At 39.8% G+C, this 18,012-nt stretch overlaps 1 protein-coding gene across 1 annotated transcript in view; it reads right to left on the minus strand.

The window, feature by feature from the left end:
* Positions 1–18,012, minus strand: part of ryr2b (ryanodine receptor 2b (cardiac)) — a 76,899-nt gene that overhangs the window by 24,532 nt on the left and 34,355 nt on the right. The window contains exons 53-79 of the mRNA XM_026189897.1: positions 17,322–17,485; positions 17,049–17,127; positions 16,813–16,902; positions 15,493–15,630; positions 15,323–15,400; positions 15,163–15,238; positions 14,907–15,030; positions 14,437–14,552; positions 13,777–13,853; positions 12,788–12,903; positions 12,535–12,584; positions 12,372–12,432; positions 11,722–11,969; positions 11,209–11,290; positions 10,772–10,902; positions 10,374–10,688; positions 10,035–10,272; positions 9,578–9,665; positions 9,378–9,464; positions 9,072–9,233; positions 8,890–8,952; positions 5,386–5,511; positions 4,206–4,318; positions 3,181–3,277; positions 1,993–2,123; positions 1,164–1,215; positions 747–797 (exon numbers count right to left, since the gene is read on the minus strand). Coding sequence (XP_026045682.1) covers positions 747–797; positions 1,164–1,215; positions 1,993–2,123; positions 3,181–3,277; positions 4,206–4,318; positions 5,386–5,511; positions 8,890–8,952; positions 9,072–9,233; positions 9,378–9,464; positions 9,578–9,665; positions 10,035–10,272; positions 10,374–10,688; positions 10,772–10,902; positions 11,209–11,290; positions 11,722–11,969; positions 12,372–12,432; positions 12,535–12,584; positions 12,788–12,903; positions 13,777–13,853; positions 14,437–14,552; positions 14,907–15,030; positions 15,163–15,238; positions 15,323–15,400; positions 15,493–15,630; positions 16,813–16,902; positions 17,049–17,127; positions 17,322–17,485 — 3,153 coding nt within the window. The remainder of the gene's footprint in view (positions 1–746; positions 798–1,163; positions 1,216–1,992; positions 2,124–3,180; positions 3,278–4,205; positions 4,319–5,385; positions 5,512–8,889; positions 8,953–9,071; positions 9,234–9,377; positions 9,465–9,577; positions 9,666–10,034; positions 10,273–10,373; positions 10,689–10,771; positions 10,903–11,208; positions 11,291–11,721; positions 11,970–12,371; positions 12,433–12,534; positions 12,585–12,787; positions 12,904–13,776; positions 13,854–14,436; positions 14,553–14,906; positions 15,031–15,162; positions 15,239–15,322; positions 15,401–15,492; positions 15,631–16,812; positions 16,903–17,048; positions 17,128–17,321; positions 17,486–18,012) is intronic.

Consider the following 18,012-nt stretch of genomic DNA (forward strand, 5'->3'; position numbering starts at 1 on the left):
TGATGTTTTGGTTTGGGCTGTCTGGAAGCCAGCCCTTAAGGGGGGGGTACTGTTAGGATGCCTGGGTCGTCGACCCAGGGTTTTTGAGTTTACGATATTATTTATACTGTCTAGTTTTTGGTTTCTTTAAGTTCTGTCTTATGGTTTATGTCTCTGTCTTCTTTAGTTGCTCTGTCTCCCCTATCACCTGCATCCCCTTGTCTAGTTCGCGTCTATGTGTATCCTAAGTTCCTATATCCCCGTGTTCAGTCAGTGTTTGTGTCTGCCCTGTTCCCACGTCTCTGTTCCCTTTGTAGTGCCTGCATATGAGTCTGTGTCTTTGTTCAGTCTGTGTTATGTGTTTCCTGTTTTACTTTGAAAGTCCATGTCTGATGTTAATGTGTCTGGTTTTGCTTCCCCTTGTCTCGTTAGGCCTGATTTGCCCCAGCTGTGTTTCCCTCCTGTTACCCATTCCCTGATTGCTCCCTCTGTGTATTTAAGCCCTGTGTTTCTCTGTGTCTGTGTCGCGATCTACCGTTTATTTTGCTGTGTGTTTTGTCAATCCGCCGGTGTTAGTTTATTTTTGACCTTTTTCCCCAGTTATGTTATGTTTGAGTTCAGCATTAAAGCTGTTTTGGTTTAAGTTCTGTCTCCGGAGTCTGCACCTTGGGTCCTATTCCTGTCTGCACACAGCCGACACCTAACACTAACAAGTTAAGCCTCTAACAAAAATTCTAAGCAAGGAATATTAAACACAAGTCGCTTACTTCAAAGCTTTCCACCTCCTGCTCTTTCTCTTCGCCCTCTCTGCTACAACTCTTGAAAAGCAAACACATAAAGCAGGGTGGTGATGTGAAAAGATGTAGAAAATACAAGTAAGTGGATACAAAAGAAACACCTAGTTCATAAATTCACAGCACCTTGCTTTGATGTGTGTTGCATGCGCTATTCACCAAAAAACAAAAGAATGAAAGTAATTAAAAGCCACATTGTGCATTTTGTTTCTCTCTAATTTATTGCTATAATTTTAGGAGCTGGCGAATGTTGTTCAAGAAGAAAATTCAAAATACTATGATAGTACAATGTCATATATGTAACGTTACAGGCAGTTACACTGCATGCTTTTGTAAAGGACTTCAAGGCATGAACAGAGATTTGGACACTACTAATGAGTGTTCTATTACCTTGGCCATAATAGCAGCGTAGGGCTTATAGAGACGGTCAATTCCATCCTTACTGTGAACAAAGGAAACAAATGAGACATTAGTGTGTATCAAAGTATGCACAAGTTCAAGTTCATTCAAAACCCCTTACACTGTTGAAGGCACTACTACCTTTAAACACCTTATGCGGACACAGTTAATGCCCAAGTCTACCCAGTGGCATTGAACATGTTTATTGACCTTAACAGACAACACCTGGATACTAACTAATCTGATTAAATCTCTGCAGTGACTTTACAAATGGGAATGCTCCTCCACCAAGGTTTTTTGCAAAGACATGATGCCAAAGTGTTCATTTATGTTCATGTTATGAGTTTCTGCAGGAATATCAGAAATATATCTTAATTGTACTGGTGGATAAGATCACCCATTAAGAAAAAGAGCATTTATGACATTATAGGAATACTTATTTCAGTTACTTTTCAACAAGAATTTTAACCACTGCTTGCAACAAGAAAGCTTTTTTCCCCCCATTCACAACATCTGTGGCAAAAAATATATGCTTTGAATATTCCACTGAAACTGCAGCTTAAAATGTATTGATGTAAAAGATACACATTATTTGCAACATCAAGCAGAACACATTTATGCAAAAATTAAAGCCCTGGAAAAAGCAGAAACATATTCCACATTCCAAGCTTTCAGAGATCAGTGGCCACAGATGTTGGACAAAAATATCATGCTTCTGGTCAATTCAATGTTGGCTTTCTGGCTGATGAGTTTGACTAATAATAGTTGTGCTGACTGGAAATGTTATTGCAAGTGATTCTTTTATGATAAGCACACACACCTGCTTTCTGTCAGGGCGCTTCGACTGAAGAGTGTAATGAGTTGTAGGAGAGGATCGATTGGTTTGGCACCTTCCTTCACATCCTTTTCTTCCCCTCTTCCACCTACATACAGTTCCATTACTCCCCTCTTCTGCAAGCCAGAAATAAAAGAATAAAGGAACTAACATCTCTTAATCTCACAGCCTGGCTGTGCACAGCAGACTGAGGTTTACACCTGGCTGCTTTGTTATTTATTTGGAAATTCTACTAAAAAGACATATGAAAGCAAAAGGTCTTAATGGATTACATTTTTTTTTAATAAAACAAATGTTTAAAGTGATAATAAGATGGCAACACAATAATGAGTGCACAATGTCACATCCCACCTACTTTTTATGCCAGAAAGTGGGCAGTTTAGTGAGTGTAAAAATATTGTACAATAGTATTAGTGTTTAATTTCGATTCAGTACAACAGTGTAGGTGGGATTTTTGTGCAGCCTGAAATTCCTCACAGTCTTAAGCTGATTTTGAGCAAAAAATGTTTGTTTTACACGATACGTGTTTTGTTGGCAAAACAGAAGGTACTGTACTAACATCATATGCCAAGAAGAATATATCTAATTATATGCACACGAAAAGTTCAGTTTTTAGAGGCACTGAACCCCATAACAATCTCTGTTTGAGCATCCCCCAGACCCATTGCTAGCAGATTGTCAGAGCTACTCACAGTTTGCATGTAAGATCCCGACCCGTCTGCAAACGCTCGCCAACTAATAACCAAGTGGTAGTGAAACTTCAAAGTACAAAATGCTGCCACTGCAACCAAAACCTTCTAGCAGCTGTGCAGCACCATATACCTGTTTAATAACAGTTCAAAGTAGCCACTGCTTGCAACGTGAGGAAATCATATATCAACCAGCTGGAGAACCCATATTTTTCCTTAGCAAATGCTGGCAACAAGGTGTCATCGACCAGTCTGTTGGCCTATCTGACTGGTGCCTTAGGCAATCTGCAATAAAACTTCATGTAAGAATAGTTCATCAAAATCAATTTAGAGCCACATTTCACTTAATTAAAAACAATAAATCTGTGTTGAATCAATTCATGTCTCATCTGGTACCCTTTAAGAACATAGGCCTGTTACACAATCTTCCTCTACATTATTTTAAACTTTTACTAATGCCAGCAGGGCCACCTTCTCCACTCACAGCTAAATTCTCCACAAGTGTCTCTTCAAAGCTGTGCTCCTCAGCAGATATCCAGGATTTATTGTAGGCTTGAAGAAACAGGTTAACAGCTCGATGCCTAGAGACGAAAATTAAAAGGATGACAAAAAGAGAAGACTTATCTTTTTGAAGTAGAAGGAAGGAAACACAGGAAAAAAAATAAAGATATTTCTTCTCTGGTAACATAAGTGACAAACCCACAATCACAAGATCGGCCTGCCTTAAATCATACACTGCTTTATTAATGTTTTTCAAACTGGGACTGACGTAGAGAGCAAAAGAGAGAAATTCTATAACCAAAAACAAATTTCAATATATTTTTTCATCTCCCAATGGAGCACAAGCTGTTCACACAGTTGTCAGATAGTGAGACTCAAACCACAGAAATCCAGAGCAACAATCCAGGAAGCTGGTAACTTTGTTACTGTTGTGGCACTCTTATTGTCAAAGGGCTAGAAGTGGATTGTGATAACCTGGTAGCCAACTATCAAATGAGTGGGCGTGCTACTACATTGCAGTCTCACACTTTATAAATTATATAAAAACACCACATGAGCAGGTGATAGTACTCAGTGGTGAAGCTGTCAGTATCATCTGTGGACTGTTAAGCTAAGCAACAAAGTAAGCATTTTCTGCAGTGAGGAGGCTCTTGGGGAAAAGTGAGAATAGGTTTAAAATGACAGTGTCTGTCCTACAGGTATTTGAGAAGATTTGGTCAGCTTTCAGTCAATTGTGGCTTGTGTAATGGAATATGAGCTTCTATACAAAAGAGGATACCCTGTAGAAAACCTAAAAGCGGGCGGACGGACGGACGGACTGACTGACTGACTGACTGACTGCATACATGCATACATACATACATGCATACATACATACATACATTTATTTTACTAGGATGGGTGCTTAGCTTTTTGTCATTTGCCTAACCAATATGGCAGCTGATATACTTACTAAAGCAAAGCCAAGTATTTAGATAATCTTTTTTTATTATTATTATTATTATTTACCTGGGTAGGTTATAGAGTGGAGTCATTCTCAGGCAGGCCACCACTGCACGTTTCCTCTGTTTTGATAAAACTGTGTGTCTGGCAGGTTTTTTGTTTCTCAGTGGGTGTTCCACCTGAACACAAAACCATGGTGCACATGAGCCTGGTGACCAGTACTAAGTACAAAGGACTATGCAATAGTAACTATTGTATAGGCTTAAATGGTTTAATTCAAACATTAAAAGACATATAAATAAATGAAATCAACAAAACAATCAACAGGTCACAAAATACTAAAATTAAAGTTTGTCTTGCAGAGAGACAACACCTGTATAATTTTGTGATTGCATCTCACAGTTGTGACATCATGGGATTGAAAAAAAATCTGCTGAGCAGGATATATAAACAGATGTCTCCAAGACCACTTATTGTCATGATACACAAATACATACAGAGGTATATATCAAATAAAATACTTCCAAGACACCAAACATAACTGAATCTCTGTCACACAGCAATCACGCAGTTAAGAATGAAAACATCTCAGCAAACGTTTCAATAACCTCATCATGGACATTAACACACTGTCGGGTAGAGTTGCATCTTCAACACTGCCCAGTCATCAATGTGAGACTTTCTACTAAAAGAGAGGTTTTGTTCAAGAATTAGTTTCTTCTATTCCCTTTCTATAAAACAAAAAAAGCTTTTAAGTTCTCCACTTTTACTGAATTAACTATTCACATATAAAGATGAGGATTCCTGAGTCTGTCATCTTAATATGGTGTACAGGGAGAACGTAATTATGGTAAGTTCCCCATCCCACAAATGAAATAGACGTTAGATATACAACACCATAGACAGCTTAAAAGTGTTGGTTTTGTTTGTTTTTTGTGCGTTTCTTTGTTTTTTTTAAAAAACAGGATAAGGTAATATTAGTCTGTGTACAGTGGTCCCTCACTATAACGCGGTTCAGTTTTTGCGGATTTCTTTTGGTGCAATTTTGCATGCTGTTATATTTTGTTTTGACAGTGCATTGTGTTCTGCGTCCTGATTGGCTGTAGACCATTGTCAATCAATCTCGTGCCGTGTCTCCTGTACAGTACAGATTGCGTTCAGCTTGTCAAATTTACATTAAGGAAAGGACGGAGCCTTTACTCAGTGTCTTAATCAGCAACTTTTTCTATAGCATGGAAAAGCTCACCTGGTCAAGATAATAAAGGACTCGAGCTATTTCCATAATCCTGTCAACAGTCTTTTCTGCACCACTGATGGTCCCGGGTTGGTGTGAGAGCTCTGTAAGAATCTTCTGTCTTAAACTGTCTGATCCCTATAAAAAAAAAAAAAAAGAAAAAAAAAAGAAGATTAGCTCATTCATTTGTTTTGTTCCAAGGTGCTGGTAGTTATAACAGTTGTTGAACTTGTATATACTGACTAATAATAAAGACTCTGTATTCACAAATCATTATAAAAAAGAAAAAAGGATTTCAAAGACCGCTGGGAAAAACATTTACTCGAATTTCTGCTCTAAAAGTTGTTTATAATGACAAAGCAGAATTTTCCCATCACTAACTTATGAGTGAACACATTTATCAGTGATTCATGAATACAGAAATGCTGCATGGATATTTAGTACAGTGTGGCGAGTATGTCACATTCATGTCTCTGGTGAACAATGAGCCACTGCCTGAGATTAATAAAAAGACAGCTTTGGATTTTACAGGCTATGAAAGCATTCTCTGATTTAATTTCCCAGACACTTGTTGCACAAATTAAAAGTTACTCTGTACTCAAGCATATCGGTGAATATGATGAATTTCTTCAGAAAGTAGAAAAGATACGCTTGTAATTTGCAGTCTAAGGGCAGTCCAAAACACAAATTCATACAACTAATACATACTTCACTGACTAGGCATAACATTATGACCACCTGCCCAATATTGTGTTGGTCCCGCTTTTGCTGCTAAAACATCCCTGACTCGTCAAGGCATGGACTCTACCTCTGAACGTGTCCTGTGGTATTTGGCTCCAACATGTTAACAACAGATCCTTTAAGTCCAGTACGTTATGATGCGGGACCTTCATGGGTCAGACTTGTTGGTCCAACACATCACACAGACGGTCGATTGGACTGAGATCTGGGGAACTTGGAGGCCAAGTCAACACTTTAAACTCATTCCTGAACCAGTTTTTGTTTTTTGGGAGGGTGCATTATCATGCTGAAAGAGGCCACAGCCATCAGCTAATACTGTTTCTGTGAACGAGTGTGTATAGTCTGCAACACGTCAAAGTAACAGCCACATGGATTGCAGAAGGTTCCTCAGCAGAACCTTGCCCAAGCAACGCACTGCCTCAGCCAACTCGCTCTTTCTACAACAGTGGATTCTGGTGCCAGGTGTTCCCCAGGTAAGTGACGCAGATGCACCCTGCCATTACCTTTCAGCGGTGGACAGGGGTGACCTTGGACACCCTGACTGGTCAGCAGCTATGCAGCCCCATATACAAGTTACAATTCACTGTGTATTCTGACATCTTTCCATCAGAACCAGCATTACATTTTACAGCACTTGTGCTTGTCTGTTGGATTGGACCACATGTGCCTTGATTCCACATGTGCATCAATAAGCCTTGTCCGCCCATGGCTGGTTCACCACTTTACCTTCCTTGGACCATTCTTGATAGACACTGACCACTGCAGACCGGAAACACCCCACAAAAGCTGCAGTTTCGGAGATGCTCATACTTAGTGATCTAACCATCACAATTCACTCCTTGTCAAACCTGCTCAAAGCCTTACACTTTCCCATTTTTCCTGCTTCTAACACAACTTTGAGAACAAAATAATATAGCCCACCCACAAACAGGTGCCATGATGAAGAGATAATCAGTGTTATTCACTTCACCTGTCAGTGGTGACAGTGTTATGCCTGATTGGTGTATATCTGCTTATTGTTTTGTCTTGTCATCTGTCTAAAGCTTACTTCTGTTGGCCTGCTCATTCAGTGTTGGGAAGGTTACTTTTAAAATGTATTCCACTATAGATAACAGAATACATGGACCAAAATATATTTTATATTCTGTTAAGTTGCTCAATGAGAGTAACGTATTCTTGTCACGGTTTGCGGGGCAAGCCGTGAGGAGTTGAAATAGGACCCAAAATGCGGCAGCTCTGGTGCAGATGAGTGTTTATTTGACAACCGAAAATACAAACAGCAACGGTGTGGGTACCATGAAACAGGAAAACCTAAACTGGGTAGAACTAATAACACAAACCAGAAACGAGGATGCAGGGAGGTCCGGGGAAATACATACGGGAAGACGCAGGGAGACCGAGGGGAAACAACACAGACGAACCAGCAACTACCATGACAGAAGACACAACTTAAATACACTCAGAGAACACAGGGAGATTACACACAGGTGGGGAACACAGGTGACACTGATAAACATAACGAGACAGGGCAGGAGTGAACACAACATGACGCATACTGACGAGAGACTGTCAAAGTAAAACAGGAAGTACACAGAGGTTCAGACAGGAGGAGAGAGAGCACGGGGAGAACACAGACATAACAGGCTGGGGGAAACATGGACTAAACACAAAGAGAGACGAGAGCTCATAAATACACAGAGGGGCACAAAGGGGGTAAGAGTCACAAAGGGAAAACACTTAGGGAACACCACAACAGGACACCTCAGAAAACATGGCCTAAATAAGGAGTGAAAATACAAGGAACCAAGAATACTGGGCCAACATGGCCCAGGACCATGACAATTCTGAATACTTTGGAATATTTAATATATTGTCATGGTTTTTATAACTACATGAATGTACTATTGCTGTGTGATTTATTACTATTACTGAAGGCTACTTGCCATACCAATACCAACTAGATTTTTAAATCTAAATATAAAATGAGTAACAGTATGGTGGACATTAGGTAAGACTGCACTTTTTGCAGCGATCTCATATAGAAAACTATTTCTGTATCAGTAGTCCATCCGTCCATCCATCCATCCATTCACTTCCGTTAATCCTTTTCAGGGTCGCGGGGGGCGCTGGAGCCTATCCCAGCTGTCTTAGGGTGAGAGGCAGGGTACACCCTGGACAGGTCGCCAGTCTGTTGCAGGGCTAACACATAGACAGAGACAACCATTTGCACTCACATTCACTCCCGCATTCACACCTATGGGCAATGTAGTGTTTCCAATTAACATATCCCCAATGGGAACAGTGTATCAGTAATATGTTTTCTTTTTGTCTGTTAATAATCATGTGGAACTGCACACGATTATTTGCAGCTATCAGGTTGTTAACGCCATCCATCAAGTCTAAAAACAGCATGTTAATGCGTGGAGATCCTGAAGGCTGCTGCTGGCTCTGTGTCCATTGTGTAAGTGACGCCACCAATATTAACACGGCGCTTACATTAGAGCCTCTTATCACGTGTTTTTTTGGGTTTCCAGCAATCAGAATCAGAAAAGCTGTTTTAATCCCAGATGGAAATTGAGTTAAAAATAAATAAATTAAAGTATGGGTCATACTCGAACCCGGGCCGGCTCATCAGGACTACATGCGGCATCCGGCAGTACATGTATTCTGTTACTCTCCAACGCTGCATACATTTGAGCCTTTTCAAATTTTGTACCCAAAGATAGTTATCTAAGATTATGGTGCTTAGTCAAATAAATTAAAGCAACCACCCACCTGATTCTGAAGATGCACAACACAATTGAAAATATGGTCTTGGATCTCATTCTCAGCGGTCTTCTGTGGAAAGCATGTAATTGCCCACATTAAGTATACTAAACAGTGTCAAATGTGCACAAGCACGTAATGAAGGATGTGAAAGGTGGAGGATTTTAGCATGGTCCACATTTCCAACTTACCTGAGAGAAGGCATTCTTAGCCAAGATGATGAGACTGTGATCGCTTGGAAAACAAACCCTGAGTCCCACAGGGGTCAGCCTCTTCATTAAAGCCACAATGAGAGAGGTGTTGATGGAATAACAACCCCTCTTCCTCCTCATCTTCCTCTTCTCATTGTCAAGCTGAGTATTGGGATATGAAAACAGGATTTTTTCTTTACACTTAGTGGCAGCTGCAATTCTTCTGTGATTTCTACATATATTTTGTAAAGAGATGTACATCAGCACACATGTAATGGATGAGGTCAAATTGTAAATATGACCAACCTTGAATGTTTTGTCATTATTGGTCAAGAAAGACAAGTTGTTGATTTCATTTTGAACAACATAATTCTGTTCCTCCCATTTGAAATTCTGTTGCAGAGAACATAAGGGAAGACACGTGACAGTTAATGGACAAAATATTCACTGAGACGGCATTGGCATGAGAAAAACAAATAAATAAAAACACTGTGTATCATTCTCACATGGGATTTGGCCCAGAATATAAAGACCTCTGCCACCATGCTGAACAGCTGCTCAGCCTCAGGGTTCAGGTCTTTCAGCCACCTGGCTCTGAGATAAATTTGACAAAACACATTCACAACACAGAATTTGTAAAGCAAAAGCATATGCCTGAAATAATAACTAACATAACCTCGCAGTATCATCTTCTCAGTTTTTTGCAGTTAAAAATCAACGACTGGCTGTTGAATTCTTAACAACATTTGTTCTTTACCGTCTTTACAAAATAACAATGTGGTTCAAAAGGGAACTTCAGGGGCCATGAAATAATTAAAGTGGAGCTCAAGTCGATACAAAAAATAGCAAAATAAGTTTCACCTTTCATTGAGTCTATAAATACTTTACATTACTTCTGTTACTTCTAACTTTAGAAAAATAAGTATCCGCTCCTCCACATACAAGCACCTTCGAGTGTCTTACCGATGAGAATCCACAAATGGGATGAGGAGGGGAAAGAAGGCGTAGAGGTCTCGGACCAGCATAGCGAACTTTTCTTGTATCTGCAACTCCGCATCAGCGGTATCCCCACCTTCTGCTTTCATCTGCTCCTCCTCTACCAACACACATTCTGTCCTCTTTCTCAGCTTCTCCATTAGTGGCAGGAAGTGGCTCTTTAACAGCTCAGGATGGGCTTTACATATGACTGGCTGAGAAAAAACTAAGAGATATAAATGACAGATGTTGGAAAATATGCATTACTGACTAATATGAAATAAGTATATCTAAACAACAAGCCACTATTGTCCACTACACAAGTACCTGCCAGCTGTTTCATCCAGTCACCCTGGCTAGCACCCACATGATTGTGGATGATACACAGGATGTTGCCAAGTAGGTCACTAGCATGCTTAGGAACGACAGAGGTACACACTGCCCTTTCTGGCTGGCCCTCAGGACCCAAGTTCCACCAGTGGGAAATGTAACTGCACAGCATGGGCAAAGTAACCTCTGCAACATGGATGTAGTGGGCCTGGTGAGCTCCAGCACCTGCCAGCTCCTCCACTTCCCTCAGCGCCTGTCCCAGAGAAGGTAGGAGGGGACACATGTCCTCCACCTGATCTGGCAATCCCTGGTCTAACAAAGATGGAAGGTTTTTAAGGTTCCCAAGAGACAGCGAATAACAATATAACAGGGTATAAAATGTGCCTGCACAATACCATTTATCTGAGTAGCAGTCATCATATTGTAGATGGAGTAAGGGTTGTTTTGGTTTAGATCGGGCTCCAGGAAACACACGGGTAAAGCTCCTGTCAAGGCTGCCAGACAAGCACCTGCTGCTGACCTATGCCTGTATAGAATGAGTTGTGCATATCAGGATATAGGCATGGGTGAATAATCGACTAATTTTAAAGTACGATATAATATTACAAATCGGGATTGCTAACATAAGTTTGCTTGAAAGCTGCTTTCTATGCATCTCAGGTTTAAACATCCTCTTCTATCTGGTAGCCTTTAACATTTATAACACCCTGAATACCCTGATGTTGTACCAACACTGTGTGGTTAATATAATAACTTCAATCATGAGATATAGGTACATTACACAAAAATTATTTAAGATATCATCTTGGAGACATCTGAAATCAAGCATTACCCCTCCATGTAGATGCTGCTACTGATTCCAAGAGCGTAGAGGCTGTTTAAGATCCTGTAGCAGGATACCTGTATACCACCAGCTGAAAAAACAAGGTGATGCATAAGTTTTCTTTCACAAACAACCACTGAACCCACAGTTTCAAAAGCATTCAGTCACTGAGAGGTGGATTAGCTGCATGCTTGCTGATTCAGGTAATGAATGATTCGTGAAAGGTCGGGATATTATTGGGAGAGACAGTATGCTCCTGCTGCTTTGTGGCCATGACCGAGGCACTGAATGAGAGCTGGTTTCAAGCTGAAGGGAGGGTGTACCCAAGTGATTTCAGGGGTGTGGAAACCAGCTGTGCATCCAACACCTGAAAACGTATGTGTGTTTCTCGTCATGCTGAGATGATAACTAAATGTATCTTAACAAGTGACATCTGCATGTTTCTGCATGCATTTTAGGATGTAAATGAAATAATACAATAACATGGCATTCCTACTTAACCACTATAATGGTAGTTCTTACCCAGGAGATCTACTCCATGGTTCTGGTTTCCAAGATGAAGGAAGAGAGAAGTGAGTGTAGGGAGAAGGATGGAGGTTGTGTAGTTGAGAACCTTGGCTACTCCTCTTGCCAGCTGACTCCTACTCTGAGGCAGCGAAACTAAGCTCTCAGAAAGAGTTTCCACAGTCATCTCTAAATCAGACGCCGCTGCCTTAAAAAAGGAATGCAGAGATGTCTGAATAGACTCTGGTGCTGACTTCATTAAAGTCCTATAATGAAAAAGTGGGAAAATAAATTATTTGAGTTGAAAAATATTCTACATTATTTTGTTATAGTATTGCAAAGGAGAAATATCCACTGAAGGTTTCCTACTGTGACACTTCTGGCTGGGAGTTAAATGGACTAAATCAGTTATCTATCAGCTAATCTATCCCTCAGACAAGTCTGAATGGCATCAACCTCTGCTGAGCCACAGCACTACTGTGCTTGCTTCACAGGCATTGTCCTCAGGGAGCAAAAGTGATATCAACCACAATTAGATAGCATCAATGCATCAGTGGCTCAATTACATCAGTCATCTCATCCTTAGACATGGTGGTGCAACGCTGATGCCACTGCAGGCAGAGCGAGAAGATCGATTTTGGCAGAGTGTGAAAGTGCCATCCAGTTACCTGGCATCAAGAGCCTGAGCCAAAACGTGGAGGGAGCTTGCAACTGACGAGGCTTCTCTTCCTGAAAAAACACATGCACACATTATATGTGAATTATGAGGATTAAAGCACAGATTAACACTTAATAAACAAATAAATGTTATGATGTCCACACTATCCTTACCAAAGACTGAGATCCTGTGTCTTACAAGCGCTGCAAGCTTACAAAAGAGGCTACATGTAAACAGAAAACACAAGGAAAGTAATGAGAGAAGATGAATTGAAAATCGCAGGACACAAAATAAAAAGACAGAATATATTGAAGCTTTTTTCTGAAAAAATTCAAATATTTCTTTAAATAAATAAAAATGCACAAAATAGCTGAGAAATGATCAGATAAGAGTATAAAAAACAAGAACGCAAACTTTGTTTTGTACCATGCAATCATCTCCTTTTCCTTTCTCGAGGCATGGCTTCTATTATCACTCGAGGAAGTAGACAGGAAATATAGACGGTGGCTTTTAACATACTGTTCCAAAAGAGGAAGGATAACCTGTTGAACAGAGAAAAGGTCAATAATCATTTCATAAACCAACATCTATAACTAACAAACCCCTTAAATATCCTCTAAACAGTATGTGCTTGATGAGATCACATGCACGGTTTGCCTGTTTGGTCCTCTGCTCATGAAACCACACAGTGACAAAACTTAATAGAAAACTTTCTGTGGCTGCACAGTTACATCAAATATGTGTCTCTACTCTTGTTCAACACTAGATAAGTAAACATCCATGTGATCGGCCTAAAAGTCTGAACACCCTGTAATCATTACTAGAAGTTTCTTTAAAAAGAAGGAAAGAAAGCTTCCAGGGACTGAGCAAAGCCTTGTGCCTTTTTAACATGACTTTAATGACAGGCAGAGAAAGTATGATGAACTGGCAATTCACAGACAGATGAACAGCCAAACAGACACAGACTTGCGTGGCTGTGTGAGAGTGGGCTGTGTGGGAGGTGAAAGAAGCAGAGATGTGAGGCATGGCTGCTCACAGTCTTGGCTGACAAGGTCTGACTCTGGAGGTCCCATTGATGAAAAACGAACTCTTTTCATTTACTACCTCCTTAGAGCCAGAGCAGTGTAGGAAGCCTTAATCAATGTCCTGATGGCAATTGACACGCCCACGTAGATTTCCAAAATGGTTAAATAAATTACACAGCCCAAAGGGTTTTACTTAAAGGGGTTGCCTATGGCAACCATCAAACAAAACTAATTAGATGGCATAAATGAAATAAGAAAAAAAAAAGTTAATGAGATGAAATAAAATAGCACTGGCAGAATTAGATTGGAAGGGGGTTAAATCAATGTCAGAGATTTTATCAGATGCTAGACTTTGACTGTGTTTAAATATGCAGATTGGTTGATGCAAACCTTGTGAAAAAAAATGACTGGTTGCTCGTGTGGAGCCCTCTCTCCCTTAGACATCTGTCCTCTGGCTTGCATCACCTCTGAAGAAAAAAAAGACAAAATGAAAAATGAAAGGTAAAACTGTCAAGATAATACAGATAAGTTAAAAAAAAGTGTTTCTATGTCACCTTCATGTAAGAAAGATAGGTTCACATACCCAAACTAGGCTGAACTATTCTGTGGTGGCTTGGTTTTCATAAGTACCTTTTTTCAACTTAAATAGCAGGAAACTAACTAGGCATATAATTCTTTTCTTTCTCAATTTTTTGCCAGATTTTTCAAGTAACCTATATTTGAAAACAGCATAATTAAACCAGAAATCCTGTTTTTGGTGTGCCACCCCTATGAAAAAATCCTGGAGGCAACTCTGTATGTGAGGGCATAAAAAGAGTGGACCAAAACTGCTCCACAATGACACGAGAGACTGATAAAGTCATACCAGAAACGATGGCTTCCCGTTATTGTTGCCAAAAGTGGTTTGACAAGCTATTAAGTTATGAGGTGTAGTTATTTTTCACAGGACAGCATATAGTGCTGTGAAAACTTCTCTTTAACATGTCGGTATATTGCAAAAATCTTTTATGTTTTTTTTTATCTTCTTTTTAATATACAACATTATCTTACCAAGCTTTAAAAGGTTCTCTTGGGCCTCCTCAGTGTGAGACAGGAGCCGCTGAAGCAGCGTGTATGCAAAGCAGTTGGCTATGGCTGGAAAGTCCATTTCCACTGACTTCCGATCTCTTTAGAACAAGAAATCAGATATGAGTTATGAAACACCACTACTAAAAGCAAGACTGAACTTTAATCATAAATACTTAATAATACAGAATTCTTTTATTTCAAGATTTTTATTTCAAAGATGCAAATGTTGCAGCAGGATGACAAAGAGGTAATACATTTATCTTACACGTCGAGTTATTTCTGGTTGTGACCTGTACTGGAAATTATTACAAAGAAAAAGGGCTGTGGACTGACTGCTACAGTGCCTCTAATCAACGGTGAGGGAGAAATGCCACTGTGACATGAAAATGGAGCACCTCATTCACACTGAATTGCATCGCCCTAGTGTAATCATAAGCGTATTCTGTACTCACCTCCACACAGTGTAGCCATTGAGCTGAAGGAACTTGAGGACATCCTGAGCTCTTTCTCTGAATTTAGCCTTCTCTTTGGCACTCAAGGTATCATAAGGTACAAGCAGCGAATGGCTACCTCCTCCTGAGAATAGATATGAGTGAAATGCATAGCACTTTTATTAGCTGTTCAGCTCTTCCTAAAATGAAGGGGGATGAGATAAGAGTAAGAGAAAAGAGAGGAGATTAACTAGATATTATCAACACTTAATGCCACCTTTACTCTCAAGTTCTAATTTCTTCATCTTAGCACAGGCATTGTGGTAGTTTTCAGCCAGCTGTTCAGCCATGGCCTGAAGATGAGATAAGAAAGAAGAAAATTAACATAACTGAATAATATGTCAACTGCCAGTTCTAATATCTAATCTTTAACTTACACATTGGTCCCATGATAAGGTGATGCAGCTCATGTCCACAGGTTTGGGGCTGAAGGTTGATGCGCCTTCAAATGACAGCTAGGACAAAAAAACGTCTTATTAATGGAATAAAAAGTTATTTGTAAGCAACGCTGCTTTAACAAGAACAAGCAGAACATGAGCACATATACCTGTCCAGACTGAGAGACCCTGCGTGTACATGGATGCATGCTAAAAGCATCTCCTTCTTTGGTCCTTTCTATGTTCCAGCCAAAGGCAAGCATAGTCTTTATTGTCTCTTTGATGGCCCAGCGGTACGCCTCCTTCTCCTGGAAAATCAGAAATATAGAAAAGGTTTAATGCAAAACTAAAAAAAGCAGGTATCAAGGGACAGCAGACTATTTAAATAGCTCAAGAACTTGTAACAGCCTGTCAATAAGTGCATATAGCCAGCCTACAAGTACCAGGCAGTGGTCCTAAAAGATGTCCAAATGGTACTGCACATAGCTGTCAAAGTTAAAAATCAGATCAAATATGCTTGAAAGTAAATGTTTAGTAGACTTGAAGATCACACTGTTCTGAAAAAATATTAACACTTTTAATGTGATTTATATACAGTACTGTATATGTAAATGAGATTTCTCATAAGATTATGACTCACTGTGTGTTGCACAATTTTAGCATTTTACAGTATGTACTAGGGTTGTGCCAGCAGACGATGATGTCATGGATTGAGGATGGTTTAAATTTAATGGCGACGGCTTATCCGTTTTATTTATTGTCCACACTGATGTATTAAAATAATATTTTCATTAATATGAGATTTTTAATAAATTTGATTATTTAAAGACTTAATTTTGCACCTCCACATATGATTGACATGTGCAGCACAAACATGTCTGGGCATGCATGGGCGTTCGCACACATGGCTGGACTTCTGTGTGCTACGCTCCACGCAGGAGTGCAGCCGAGCTACCATATTTGATCAGAGGATATTTTTGACTGTTGAACTGTTTTCTTTACATTAGAACATCACATGACTGCATTTGCAAAGACAGTCATTTATCTCGTCTCCTTAACTATTTGTTCCATCAGGCACATTGCCAGTGAAAAACTCCACTGTGCACCGAGGGCCGGAGGTGAAGAGCATAGGAGCACGAGGTGAGGTATGTTAAGTTAAAAAAATTAAAGAGACAGTAAATGTTATGCCTTAATAATTCTAAAGGTGTTCAGCTGATATCCTGCCACTTATGTTCAATAATTACAGCTGGCTAAATCAGTTGTTCAAACATGTCTTCATGCTGGAAGTGAGGAATAAATTGTAGTCTCCTCTACATCAGGTAAGGGGGGGTAACACTATGTTTGGACTGTGAAGAAAATCACTCATCACTACTTGACATTTGGTATGTATGCAATTGTCTCTGTACATCTAGGATATCACCACTTTCATTCCTGAAGAACACTTGAAGAACATCCACACATGCCATAAAAACTGACTACTTCATCTGTACCTTTTCAGCAAGAGCCCTGTACGGCTTGAGGCGAGGGTGAACTTTGGTGTTCTCACATAGGTGCTCTCCATGAACCCAGCCACTGACAAACTGGCAGAGAAAACACACAGATTTACTAAACAAAAAACGAAGAATAAATCAGGGACTCAGTATAGAGAGATGTTTTGACAAGGCAGAGAAAAATATGTACAAAGGTATTCTTATGATGACAGTCAGTCCAGACCAGGATATGATACCTTTTCCAGTGACCACTTTTCATGAGTATGCTCGGCATACTTGTTCACAACAAACTCCAGCCTCTCTGGCACTGACACACTAATGCAGAGACAGAAAAAATACATTATTAAGCCTTGATTAAAACTGCACATTAATCTCTGCGAATCATACGGTTTATATTCACAGAATACAACACTTGGTCTGCTAAATTACAGGTTACACTTCTGATTAGGCAGGTCATTTTCACACGATTCTCTTTTCAGTCATTCAAAAATATCCTTGGGGTATCTTACTTGGATGTATCTACAGGCTGGGGGTCAAAGTGTCCGTCTGTATCGATGGAGGTTATTTTCTCAATGTGCGACAAGCAGTTTTGTTCCATATGATCAGGAGGCAGGGCCATGGCCACTGCAGAGAGGCACTGCACACACGGACTCAATAACTGAAGTATCTGGGGCTTTAAAGTAGATAAAAAACAAAACAAATTAGACAAGAAGACAAGCTATCAAAAAGAGTAAAAACAATGATGCTGCGTGACATGCTCCTCACGCAGCATGTCACCTTATACTAGCGTCTTCCTTATTATTTTCATTGCCATTTAGGGGAACACTACATCAGGAGATCAGGTTATGGGAGGACAGCGAAGAACTAATTTTATATGAACTGCAATAATCGTGTTAACCAAAAACCCACCTATATATTTCAGAGCCTGTATTTAACACAGTTCATTCAATTAAAATTTAATAAGTTATGGATTTAGTTACTTGGGAAGTAAACATATGACTGCATACTCCTCCTGAAAAAGCATTTTAATATGCAAAGATTTGTCAGTGTCACATAACGCGAGCAATCAAAATCCCAACCAAGAAGTGCAATAAGCAGGGCAAGAGATATATTGTACACCCAAGCATGTACATTTGTACATATACAAGCCTTTTGTTGTGTAGTAATTTCAGCGAAAAACAACTTCATAGTTCTGTGCAG

The sequence above is a fragment of the Astatotilapia calliptera genome, chromosome 13, assembly GCF_900246225.1.
Source record: "Astatotilapia calliptera chromosome 13, fAstCal1.2, whole genome shotgun sequence".
Classification (NCBI taxonomy): Eukaryota; Metazoa; Chordata; class Actinopteri; order Cichliformes; family Cichlidae; genus Astatotilapia; species Astatotilapia calliptera.